The 12,852-nt window shown below is 45.7% G+C and overlaps 1 protein-coding gene across 11 annotated transcripts in view; it reads left to right on the forward strand.

Moving 5' to 3' along the window:
* Nucleotides 1-12,852, forward strand: part of PACS2 (phosphofurin acidic cluster sorting protein 2) — an 80,552-nt gene that overhangs the window by 22,999 nt on the left and 44,701 nt on the right. For all 11 annotated transcript variants that reach the window (XM_069862436.1, XM_069862443.1, XM_069862444.1 and 8 more), the window contains exons 2-4: nucleotides 6,025-6,112; nucleotides 9,273-9,362; nucleotides 11,484-11,609. In XM_069862436.1, coding sequence (XP_069718537.1) covers nucleotides 6,025-6,112; nucleotides 9,273-9,362; nucleotides 11,484-11,609 — 304 coding nt within the window. The remainder of the gene's footprint in view (nucleotides 1-6,024; nucleotides 6,113-9,272; nucleotides 9,363-11,483; nucleotides 11,610-12,852) is intronic.

The raw sequence follows: 12,852 nt of genomic DNA on the forward strand, positions 1-12,852 counted from the left end.
AGCCGGGGAGGGGAGAGCTGCTGAGCTGGTTCCAGCTGAAAGTCTCTCTCCTTCACTCCCTACCCCCAGTTTGGTTTTGCATTCCTATTCCCAGAGAGTCTTCTTTTGGTTTGGGGCGTGAGTCATTTTCTCGTTTGTGTGTATATGCTTTTGCACCAATCTGTAAGGCATGTGGTGGGGAGCTATCCTCCACCCTGGGTTGCTCCCATAAGCTTAGTGGGTTGAGCCTTTGTTTTGTTGCTGGCTAACTGCAAAGTGGAGCCCTATCTACAGAAGTGGCTTGACCGGCCCATCTCCTAAAGGCTCCCTGTGACACGTACTGCTTTGGCTGCAGCACTTGGGTGTCTTGCGCAGGCTTGTTAGACCCACAGCTACCACTGGCTTTTGGTCAGATGGATGTGGCTATGCCTGGTCTGTCTCAGTCTTGCTGCTTGTTCATTGGCAGCGGTGCCTCTAGTTATAACAGTTGCTGCTAAATTAGTGCAACAAATGCCAGATGTGTTTGTGTCATCTGTAATGTAGGAAATGTCATCTTGACAGTCTGTCACAGGAGCACCATGCACCAGCTTTTCACTGTTTGCTGACTTTAGTCTTTAAAGTTAATAAAACACCTTCCTGTTGCCTCAAAAATTCAAAAACATGGGGCAAACCATATCCATCAGTACTGTGGGCTCTTTCACTGATGCTCAGTTTGGTATTGGGATGCTGTACAGTCCTGGTGTTCTGGATGCTGGATTTGAAAGAGGCAAGCCAGGAGAGGTGTATTTAACTAGAGTTGTGTCTGTGCTTGGCTTTGCAGGCAGTGTAGTGTGAACAGGTAGTAAGTTTGTCTCATTCCTTTTTACTCCGTTGACTGCCTCAGAAACAGAACTAATCCCTGCTTTGCTCCTTAGAGTCGTACAGCAATATCTGAAAGGAGAAAACACACTAAAGGAAAGCACATCTCAGCATTTTCCAACTGGTATGTTGGATTAGGCTGTCTAAGCTTGGTTGCACTTTAATCCTTGGTCATATTAACTGCGCAAATGTGCCCATGCAGAATTCTAGAATTTTTCAAAATTATGCAGGTCTGCAAAATTTTTACATTCCCACCCCTTTTGCAGGCTTGGTTTGGAGCAGGTGTGTTTTTAATATATTTTAAGTGAGCAGGACAGTATTTCAGCTGTAGAAGGATGGTGTCTGGCTGTGCATGTGTGTCATTGTGAGGTCCTGGGTAGAGCCTGTTGTATAAGATAAGCTGCAATCCTCTCACTTATCTGAGCAAGACCTGCTTGTTACCATACTTCTATGGATCTTAGGCATAGAATCTTAAGAGCTTAATTCTCTATTTGTGCTGGGAAGAGGATTTCGGGATCCTTGAGAGCAAGGACAATGAAAATACTCACTCTATTATTGTTGCCTAGATTCTTAAGCTTACTTGAATGGGTCTATAGCCAAAACAGCTGATAGAAGTTGTGGTTTAACTCACTGGTGAGTGTGAAGGAATGAGTAAGCAGAGACCAATAGAGGGCCATTATGCTGCTTTGCAAGTTGCTCAGGTTATGTTTCTGGCATGACAGAAATTGCGGTGCCTGACCTCTGGTTCCTCATTGATTGTGTTCCTGCTTTGGAATTTACCTGAGATTAGATAATTTTGAGAGGATTAGCCTCCAAGCTTTGGAAAGTGAAGAAGCACTCTTCTGGTGGCTTCTGCCACTGATACCCTTTGCTGGAGGCCTCACTCTGATCCTTCAGAGATGTTGTAGGATGGCTCTTCTCCTGGTACTAGCTTTCCTAGGCCAGCATGGAGCCCTGCCCTCAGTGTATGAAGTGTATGCAGTGTATACAGAAACAAGTCCATCGTTCCTGGACATGGGCAAAGCAGGCCCAAGAAGGTGCTTGTGCAGTTGGTTGTTTGTGCGCTGCACATATTCATTAAGTAGCTGTCTCTGAAAAATGCTGTACAGGGTTTCTGGTTCCAGCCTCTCCTGCACAGATGTCCCTGTAGCTATGTGCAGATTGGTTCTATTTGCCCAGGCAAGTGTGTGTGTAGGCAGGTGTCTCCCTCCACTTATCCCTTAAGTGGCTTGCAATTTATTTTGGGGCTGACTTGACTGTAAAGTGTCAGCTTGGAGCAAAACATTCAAAGTGTATGTTGGAAGCATTGGGGTAGGAGGCTGCTTGCTGTCCTGAAATGCTGAAGTAACTTGGGTGAGGTGAAACCGTGTATTGGCCGAATGGAGACTAATTCCTTCCTTATAGCCATCGGCTGGTTGAGGCTTATAGAACTTGGAGGAGAGCACTCCTGGCATTGCTTTCTCTAGGAACAATATCTTCACAGTTTTTAATCTGGATGAAGGATAGCTGTGTAGTGAGCTAGAGTCTTCCTGCCTTGGCTGCTGTCTTGCATTTGGAGTCTCTTACAGCTGTGGATGCATCTGTTTTTATTCTCAACTTCTATGAGGCTTAATTAAAATACAGGTCTTCAATCTTTAATTTTTCCTTCCTGTTGATTTGACTGTCTCTGCATGTGCGAGGTCTCGGTGCAATTACTATGTTCCCTGGGGAGACACAGACATTTAATTCAGTGAGGCAGGCTCTTTCTTGGAGGGGGTTTATTTTCCTGATCTTCCTACTCAGAGGTATACAAAGGGAAAATATCCACTGAATATGAATGCGATGCTTTATCTGGTTGTTCAGGGCATGTTTGCTGGATCTTGGTTGCCAAAATGTTATGTTCTTTGCAGATAACTGCCTCCTGGAGCAGAGAGCTCCTGATGAAGCGGCTCTGCACAACTGGCATTAGCAAGAGGAGTTGAAACCATTGGATCAGAGCCAGGTTTCCTCTTTAAAATTGTGTCCTCGCAGCAGTGATGTAAAAAGATGAACAGTTTTATTCTTGTACAACACATTAAGCTATCTTGTGATTTGTTCACCTGTGAATGGGGTCAAGAAAGGGCTTCATGCCTCCTCACTATGAGGGGGACGTGTGGCCGGAGGGGATGCGAGCTCCAAGCAGGCACATCTACTATGAACCTGCAAAAAGATTGGAAATCTCAGCTCTCAGATTTTCCTTGCCCCTAATTAACACTGCTTTGGCTAACTTAGTGCTTCTGCTAGCTGAACACTCCACGTGCAACCATAGATCAGTGCTGAAACAAACATGCGAAGAAGGCGTTTGTCTGCCCCTCCTGTATCACTGTCCCAAGCTTTTGGTAGAGCACTCAAAATAATTCAGGGTCTTTCAGCTCCAGACTTAAGGCTTCCTCATTTCCCCTTGTGTGTCTGTGCTTATGGAGATCAAATGTGTATGTATGTGGAACTGCCTGATTAGCAGGCTCATTGATAGAAATGCTTTGTGAGACCGGTCCCCTTCCTGGTCGCTGAGATTTAGCAGGAGTACAGCCAAACCTAGGCAAAAGGTAAGTGTGTGGAACGAGGCGCTGCCGTTATCTGAGGCAGTGATGGCAGGCAAATCCTTGCTGTACGTGTGGGTGCTTCAGGATTCTTGTGTTGGTGGCAGGGGCACCATGCTGTCTCTGGATGCAGTGACATGCAGAAATATGACTTTTAATGATTATTTTACTAAGGTACATATCCTTTTCACTATGTATTCTGAAGGCTGTTTTGATTTGTAAGCTGCAGGCTTACATAGAAGGCCCAGAACAGTAAATGTATTGAGGGCAAGAGTGATTTGGTGGGATTTGAAGTCTGATTTTTAGCCCTCATTAGCTAAGGGAGAATATAAACATTTCATTGTTGTTTGTGTGAAGTGCCTTTTAGTACCAGCAGCCCAGCAATGGGGCATAAAGAAAGCAGATGCATCTCATGCCTTTTTTAACTGCTTTTGTTTTTCTGATCGCTCTAAAGGAGGCTTTTACTTTTTTAAATTATTTTTTTCCCAAGCAGCAAGTGCTCCACAGGCCTTGATCAAAGCTCACAAATGGGGGATTGAAGGAATGCCTAGTGGAGAACAGAACACCCTCCTTGTGCTCTTCTGTGCATGCTGAGAACACTATTGTTTCTTCCCATACCTTTTTCATCCCTGAGCTCCAGCCTTGAGAGAAAAGGCCTTTGTTCTTTGCCTGTCAGCTGAGACAATGCCAGTGTGTTGTCCTACCTCTGTTCTCAGCACTTGACCACCCGAGCTCTGTGGGTTTTGGCAAGCTGAGTGCAATTGTCCTCCAGCTACAGCATTACAAAGAAAACAAATGGCATCACAGCCTCCTTCCTCCAGATCCAGGCCTGGCTGCTTCACAGTAGGGAATGTGTTTTCCAGTGCTTGCTTTTTGTTTCAGGGTGCAGGGGGGAAGCTGGCAGCCTCTCCTGCACTCCAGGTTGAGGGATGCAGCTTCACCTGACTTCCAGAGCACAGAGACACATGTTTGCACATGAACGCACTGGCCTGTGCTTTCCTGATTCCGCAGGTGCCTGTTTTTCTCCAGGGAAGGCTCTGGCCTCAGTCTCCCCTGCGCCAGCCCAGCTGTTGTGCCTGCTCCTGCCCTCCCTCCACTGGCACTCAGCACATCCAGGTTTGCACGCTCCAGCACGTCTGTGTTGCTGACACTGTGCACGGCTGCTGGTGCTGTGACAGAAGGCAACGGAGGTCCAGGCAGACCCAGCCCTTCCACCTTCTGTGTAATTTCTATAGCATCTCTGTCTGTGCTGCCTTCTAGTGCAAAATCTGCAAAGTAGAGACCTTTTAGTTCTCTCTTTCTTGACTGGTGACAGGAACCAGTGCTCTGCAAATGGACGGGGAGAGCAGATAGCATGGGCTGGAGTGGAAAAGAAGCTGGCAAGGGCTGGTTTGGAGGGATGCTTGAGTGAAGATCATAAGAGCTAAGACTGGCTCTTCCTTGTTCCAAGCCCTGCATGCAAGGGCAGAGTTCAGGCACAGCCACCGGCATTTCTGGATGAGGCAGGCAGTGGTTACTTCAATGTTTGCCGCTGCTTCTGTTGGGAAGTGCCCTTAGTTGCATCCCTTCTGCAGTTTTATACCCAGGCTGATATATTTGCCTTCGGGCATTGCAACAAAGCCATGTTTCAGCTTCGCACTATGGTGAAGAAGATGGTGGAAGTGCAAGTCACCCTTGCAGTGGCGGCCTGTTTCCTGGCACCGGTGTGGAGTCCTGTAGTTCATGTGCAGGCAGTGGCACTTGAGCTACTGCTTGCCAGGGCATGCTCCAAAATCCAGCTTCAGCTCCTTTTCCCTTCCCATCTACTGCTGGTTTTGGCCCCTTCATGAACAGCCCTGATATTACACTTTACCTGGCACAAAAAGCTCTGCAGTGGGTTTCAGAGGAGCCCGTGCTGAGGCTTGCTAACATCTCATGACAGTAACAGCACCAATATTGTGGTCCTGTTACCTCAGAGCCTTAACTCAGCTTCATCTAGTCCAAGCCTTCTGCCCTCTCAAGCTCCCTGTGCTGGAAGGCAGAAGTGCAAACAGCTTTAACCAGAACAATGTAGCGTCGCCTGGGTGAAGAATGTGATTTACTTGCATATGCGTGGCGTGTGAAACCAGGACCAGAGACCAGCACTTGAGTCCTCTCCTTCATACGTTTTGTTGGGATTTTTTCCCCTTTCCTATTAGAGATGCCTGAGACACTTGCTAGCACTTTTGTTTGGGGGTGAGGAGAAGACTGTGTGGGTTGGCAGGAGGAGGTGGCAGTGAGATTTTTTGGGAGCCAGGAGTCTGAAACTGAAAAAGCCCATAATCTAGGAAAACTTTGTAGACTAGTTTAAAATTAGACTGACCCGATGCTTTTATGTTGCTGGAATTTTGCTCCTCTGACCCTAAAACATTTGGTCTGACTCAGAGCAAGAGTTCCCAGGCTGTGGTCAGTGGGATTCTGTGCTGTGAGGTGCTCTCATGTGGCTATGAGTCTGTATCAAAGAGATGTGCCTTATGTCCATGTCCTTGTCCTTGTGAAAGGCTGGAGAAATTCCACCTGAAAAGCCAGGGGAATCTCACAAGTTTCTGTTTTCTGCCACTGTATCAGTGTGTGGCTTGTGTAACTGTTTCTCTTCTGTTCCTGTTTGCAGGTTGTGCAGCTTGACATTAAAGAAACTGGTAGTCTTAAAGGAATTGGATAAGGAGCTTATTTCTGGGGTCATTGCTGTCAAAATGCAGGTAATTGTTGATCAGTTCTAAGAATTAAATGTGTTGTTTGGCTAAAAGTGCTGGCAGTTGCCTAAACTGAGATCACTTCTATGTGAGGGTCTGTTGCAGCAGCCACAGGCTTCTTCCCAAGTGCATAAGGGCACTCTGAATTTGTGGAGAGTCTCCTCTATTCCTTCCCCCATGTTCCTACTGCATTTCACTGTTGTAAGCAAAGAATCTTGTTTGCTGAGAGCTCAGCATGAGCTTGTCTCTGTGGAAATGCTCTTTACAGATCATATGCTCTCGCTTTTTCCTGAGGTGTCACTAAACACAAACCTCGTTCTCTCTTTAACGTGTTTCCGCTCACTGAATGGTGAACACCTTGTGTACTTGGTCCTGGTTTTGTGGAGTCTGGAGTCTGGGCCTTCCCCTGCTAATGGGCAGCTCTGCTGTCCAGTCTAAGTCATTTCTTAGCCATGTGCTTGCCAGTGTATTTGTAGTGTTCCTGTATATTTTAATTTGTTTTCATAAAACACAGCTGTCATCCTAGGTAAGTAACCCACTTCACAGCATATGTTTGTGCCATTTAATTAAGTGCCTACATGTAGGTCACCCTGCCTGGAGGCAGGCTAGGAAGGAAGGGGGCTCAGTTCCACAGTGCGTCATCAGTTCAGTTCACGTGCTCTCACCACTGCAAATGCTGGAATACATAATGAGTAAAAGCCTAGCAGACCTATAAGTAGAAAAATACCATTAACCATACTGAAAAGCAGCTACTTTTCAAATAAAGAACCAGGCAAATGGCTGCAGTGAGGTGATTGTGTCAAAGCACTCAAAACTGAGCTTGGAAGGTGAAAGCATGAGGGCTCTATGGTGCAAGAACATGCAGCTGAGGATTTAAGAGGCATCTCTAATTTCTGTGAGCTGTCCAGCTGGGGTAAACATGTGTCCCCTTTTGTTGGAGGGGGGTTCATGCACCCACGGCAGGGAGTAGCTACACACACCTGGATTCATGGGAACCTGAGAAGCAGCACAGCTGTGGGTGCCCTGGCTGTCAGATACTGCATATGGCTTTCCATATGTTTGCAGTCCTAGATAGTGGGTGCATCACTATAAGAGCCTGAGGCTTGCCAGTGAATGATCTTTGCGCAGAGCGTGTCAGACTTGGATTGTATGGTGCTATAGCTTTTACTTAAGAAAAACCTTTTCCTGACTGCTTACACTTGTTGTGGGTGAAAGCTTGCCACAGACCTGCGAGTCCAAAGAGACCTTCTTGTCTATTATAGGTGCATGTTGTGATCTGCCTTGCTGTGTTAATTCAGATGCTGGAACCTGAGCAGTTCTTCTGCAGAACTTTCTGCACCAGGGCAAATTATTGAAGAACTGTAAGGCAGAAAAACTTGCCCCGTTTGGGGCGCTCATCTGCCAAGTCCCAGGCTGCAACTCACACCGCCAGGCCATGCTTATTTTGCCCTTGATATGTCTATCCAGTTGGCCTAGTGGTGACAGTGGCTGGAATTACCAGTGTCCCAGCAAGCCTCACCTTGGGTGTCCCTCATGCTGGATCAGCACCCATAGTTCCTTGTGATGTGCTATTTGATGGTGGGTCAGTAGCACTGTAGCTGTCTCAGACCCAGTCAGATTTGATGCCCTGTTAATAAGTCCTTTTACAGCTTGCAGGTTATGATGCTGACAAGCTCTTTCAGGGACATTTAATTTGCCAGCATTCAGGTTTCTGATATGGCTGTTGTTTGAGGCGGATGATACTGGATCATCAAATATATGATCTCTGTCAAATGGCTCTGCCTTTGTATTACAAGAGAGATGTCAGACACTGGAGTCCTTCAGAAGGGGGTGACTGAATTCAGACCTAATGAGAGCAGCTTGTCTGCATTTCTCGTGTCTCCTTGCAGCCTCCTGAACAGTGATGTTCAAAGAGTTGTCGACTGTATTTCCTGAGCCATTTCTCTGTTTATCTGCGACAGTCTTTTAAAAGCAGCTATATTTGGTCTTTCATTAGATTTTGAGTTGCATAACAAGTAAAGTGAGATTGCTGCTATTAGGAGCTTTGCACCAGTGGAACAGATGCCGCTGTTGCCAGCAGCAAGGATAGCTGTGCTTTACTTGCACACGTGCTGCTTTTCCCACACTGCTTTGCTGTCTGCCTTCTGATCTGCTGGAGCTTAGGCACCTGGACTTTTCCACAGAACAGCAGGCACTGTGTTGTGCAGAAACTGAGGCACTGCTGCAAATCACAACATTCACTCTAGCTGCCCAAGCAACACATTTTGGGAGGAAGGGGTGCAAACGGATCTCTGCTTCTCTTTTGTCTCAGAATGTTATTTAGGGCTGATGTAGGCAGACCATGTTTTCCTTTGGATTCAGCTAGGAGGTGTTACCCCTTATTTTCTAGATGCTGTTTTTTTTGAGAGCTACAAGTCTGTGTTTCTGGGAGATTGGCCTGTCTGGACAAAGCCAGATCTGCAGCCTCAGCAGAACACTAAATCAGGGACCTCTGAAAGTTGCCACTGTGTTTGAACAGTGCAGAAGGATTTGCTAGGCAGCACTCTGTCATGCTCTCTTGCTAGTTTTCCCTGAAATTAAACGCTCATGCAGTAAATAGCCTGGTAACTCTGTTAGTGTACAGCAGCCCAAACACAATGTAGATTTGGAGTTGCCCTGTAACACTATCAGGCCTCCAGACTCCCCTTTTTTATAACCTCAACTACTTGCAGTTGTTTAAACAGGTTAAAATCCCCCTTTACTCAGGGAGGGTGCATGAACAGAAAGGAAAGACCAGGCAGTCGTGGCTAACGCTGGAGATTTAAGCATGATGCTGCAGCCTCCGGACTTAGGAGGTGGTGAACCTAGTATCTACTGGCTGAAGTGACAATACCAGACTTAAACTTGAGGGGTGGGAGTTGACTCATAGCTATTGAATGCTGGGGTTTAGCAGAACAAAAACCTGCTTTGTTGCAGTTGGGGATAGTGAATATGCCCAAATCTTTATAAGTCAAATATCTCCCTTTCATCTCATTAATATTTCACAGAAATGCAAGGTCAGACTCATCCATTCATGTTCTCTGTGGCAGTCCCTGACAGTGTTTCCTGGTTTCCAGTAAATAGGGCTGGGTGGGATGTAAGGGCTGGCTTCTGAGGAATTCACCCTGTGGATTTTGTTTCTGTACAGGGCTCCAAGCGCATCCTACGCTCTCATGAGATTGTATTGCCCCCGAGTGGACATGTGGAGACGGAGCTTGCACTGACCTTCTCACTGCAGGTAAGGTGGGATGTGGCCCTGGGGCATGTGTATTTGCAGGTGGAGATCCTGATAGGTCTACCAGAGATACTTGTTCTTAAGGCAGTCCCAGCCATTTCTGAGGAGCTGTTGGAATTCTTTTGGCTTGTCCTGTGGGCAGTCAGCTGTGGGGAATTTGAGCAAAAATAGCCCAGATTGTTCCAGGATCTGGAGTGAGGGAAAAATTTTCTTTGTAATGAAAATGGCTTGGCTTTCCTTCTAGACACCTTGGCTTCTAAAAGGAGTTGAGTGGACTGAGTCTATTGGTAACTTTCTTGTATCATCTCTCTGATTGCTCATCAGAGATGGCCAGGCACACACCTTTGAAAACCATAAACTTGCACATGTATGGACTTCAGCCGTCCAGTTTAATCCCTGAAAACTGTGCGTGTTGAAATCAGGCTGGCCTGGGACCAAGCATAACTTTGGACTTCAGCTACCAGCCCTACTTAAGCAGCCCTGGTGTGGCCCAAGTGCCTTGAGCTGTGATCAAGGAGTCTCTCTGCCCTGCTGCTTTTCCAACACATGGAAGGGTCACAGAGACAGGGAGATGGTAGATTTGAGTGCAGAAGGTGTCTCTGGCTTTTTGAGCTCCTCTTATCACTTCTTCCCAATAACTTTCTTCCATCCTTGTTTAGAGATGTTGCAGATCTGTGAAGTCACAGGTTCCATTTGTGTCTAGATGAAGGTGTGTTTTGAGGTTGTCTTTTAATTATGTGGGCTGCCACTCTCTCTTCTGCAGAGCTGTTTCATTGTGCAATCCACAGCAGATTTTGTCATTGCAGAGCAATCAGTTAATTAGTATTCTGCTTGTTTGTGTGGCCACTGCTCCTAGCTCTCTGGGTAGCAGTCAGGCTTGCTCTGGACTGAAAATTAATGTCTTTAGGGTCTCTGATGGTACTCAGCACTTGTTTATCAAATGTCTTGATCGGAAGTAACTTTCACAATGTCCCTAGGGCAGAAAAAAAGCAAAATATAGGTTTTGCCTGCTAAAGAAGCATCCTTTACTCAGGGATTTCCTGTTTGCGATCTCTGCAGTTAGGTTCTCCTGTCTGCAGGTTGCTTAGTGCTATGTATTTTGTCTACTTGGAGCATGTTTCCCATTCACCTCTCTTCTGAGTGTGGACTCACCTACCTGCTCAGGTGGCTGCTGTGTCTTTTCTTTAAGATAGCTCTTCCACTGCACAGCTGCCTCCTCGCACAGCTGTTGGAGCACTAGCAGTAAGTAGGGCCTGACTGCAGTAATGTGCTGCACAGATGAGCGGGGCAGGCTGCGATAGCATGGTCAGCCCCACTCTTTCCCTCATAGCCTCTGCTTGACCTCAGACCCTCTCTGTTCTTGGGAAGTTTTTTGGTAGGGATATAAACAGATCTGTTTTCTTGTATGGAGGAGGATTTATGTCTTTGCATCATAACCTGGCAGTAGGACAGGATTTTTCTTGACTTAACTAATTAAACTACAACCACTTTGAGCAATAGAAGTTTGAGCATGTTAATGCTGGAAGACATTGACAGTTGCAAGAGCTGTGTGCATGAAGGATATGATGTCATCCTGGAGAGAAACACTGCATGGCCGTGTAGGTCTTCGTGCTTTAGTGAAAGAGGCATTAGCATATCCTTGGCCTCTTCATGGCTGTGCCTCTCTCCACTTGCCATTCAGAGCATGATAGGCTCTTAAATGTATGCAGTAGAGGGTCAAACACTGAGAAGTGTCTGTACGCTGGAGGGAAGGCTGTGTCCTGCTGAGTATGAGGGGGTCTATGGCTGCCCTTGCTACTGCCCGCTGGTTGTGCAGGGAAAGTGCTCATCTTTCTGGAACTGGGCTTGGGCTCAATCTTTCCCAAACTGAACAGCTCCTCTGTGCCCCTAGGTTGTGCTTTGTGTGCTTGGCTGTGGAAGTGAAAGCCAAGAGGTGAGATGTTTGGGCAAAGATGAAGGCATCCTTGGGATAGTGAAGGATTGTTCACTGAGTGCAGGTTAGCTGTGAGCACTTGGAAAAGCCCTAGGTTAATCCGTAGGAATGGAGTTTACTTGAGAAGCAAGCAGCTTGGGAGATAATGTTGAGAGATGTAATAAACTTTTCCAATGTGTTTCCAACTGTAGTACCCTCACTTCTTGAAGAGAGAAGGCAACAAGCTTCAGATCATGCTACAGCGGCGGAAGCGGTACAAGAACCGAACCATTTTAGGCTACAAGACTCTGGCTGTGGGGTCTATAAACATGGCAGAGGTGAGCAATGTTTGGCATGATCTCTGTTTACAGAGGTGGACATTTTCCCTTTCCCTTCACTTTAAACCCAACATTTTCACTTTGCTCACTGAGAAGTACCTGGTGGTACTTCATATAGCTGTCTTAATAACTGCAATCAGTATTCACAGGGCAGTATTTTAAACAGATTTTACTACTGAGTAATAATCTTGTACATCTTCTGGATAAGATCTTGGGAGCTAAAGGTTTCATGGGGCTTATTGCCTTATGAGTGTTTTGATTATGTTGTTGGGTGGGTTTTTTTAAGAGTTAGAGGGTCCAGATCATTCACTTAAAAACAGCGCTGTCCCATTTGCCTTCAGGACACTTGAGCATAAGTTTAAAACTAGAATACCTTCTATGATGCCTCCTGAAAGGAACAGTAGAAGTTGCAGTGTGGTAGAACTAATGCATGCGTTCATTTCAGGTCTGTCTTAAATCCAGAATGTTTTGTTATTTCATGTGTACAAAGTTAGCCAGTGTGACTTGGGCAAGCCTTCCAAGCCTAAGAAATGTTCAAGTTAAAGCAAGGTTTACTGTGCTTCTCTGTTGCACTGTATGAGAGTTTAGGTTCAAGTAGTTTCTATCATTTTGCTTGAAATACCCTTTGAAATTCTTATTTCCTGGTTGGTAATTTAGGTGGAATTCTAATCATGAGTCTCAAATGATTAGATTTTGAGATTTATATGTGAAAATTAATGCTAGAATCAAGTACAGATGAATTATTCACTAAGGGTTTCTGAATGGCTTAGCTCCATGCTTCATTATTTCCTGCCCTGTTTAATCTCTGCGGTTTTTGTCTAAGTATTTAGAGATGGATTTAGCAGTAGCAAGTTCAGCTCAACATCAGTATTCTTCAGACTGCATTCTGTCAACAAACTATTTCCATCCAAAATAAGCTAGTGTGATGTGATATTACTGTATTAAATAATTCGTTATAAAGACCACTCCTTTTGTTTGAGTTCAGCTTCCCTTAGACAGGCAGTATATGGTGAACTCCCCATCTGAAATTGCCAGATCTCGATTTGTGGTATTGTGGCTGACATTTTTCCTGTACTGTGTTTGGTTTGCTTAAGAACTAGAAATTAAATAGTGCTGTAAGGCAGAAAATGTGAGCCCATTAATTAGACCCATCAGGGAACTTTTAAGCTTTGGGCATTTGCTGCTGCTGCCTGTGATTTCTCTTGCATCTTGTAATGTCAGCTGACTGAGGTTAGAAGATCAA

This window comes from Phaenicophaeus curvirostris, chromosome 8 (genome assembly GCF_032191515.1).
Source record: "Phaenicophaeus curvirostris isolate KB17595 chromosome 8, BPBGC_Pcur_1.0, whole genome shotgun sequence".
NCBI classification, from domain to species: Eukaryota; Metazoa; Chordata; class Aves; order Cuculiformes; family Cuculidae; genus Phaenicophaeus; species Phaenicophaeus curvirostris.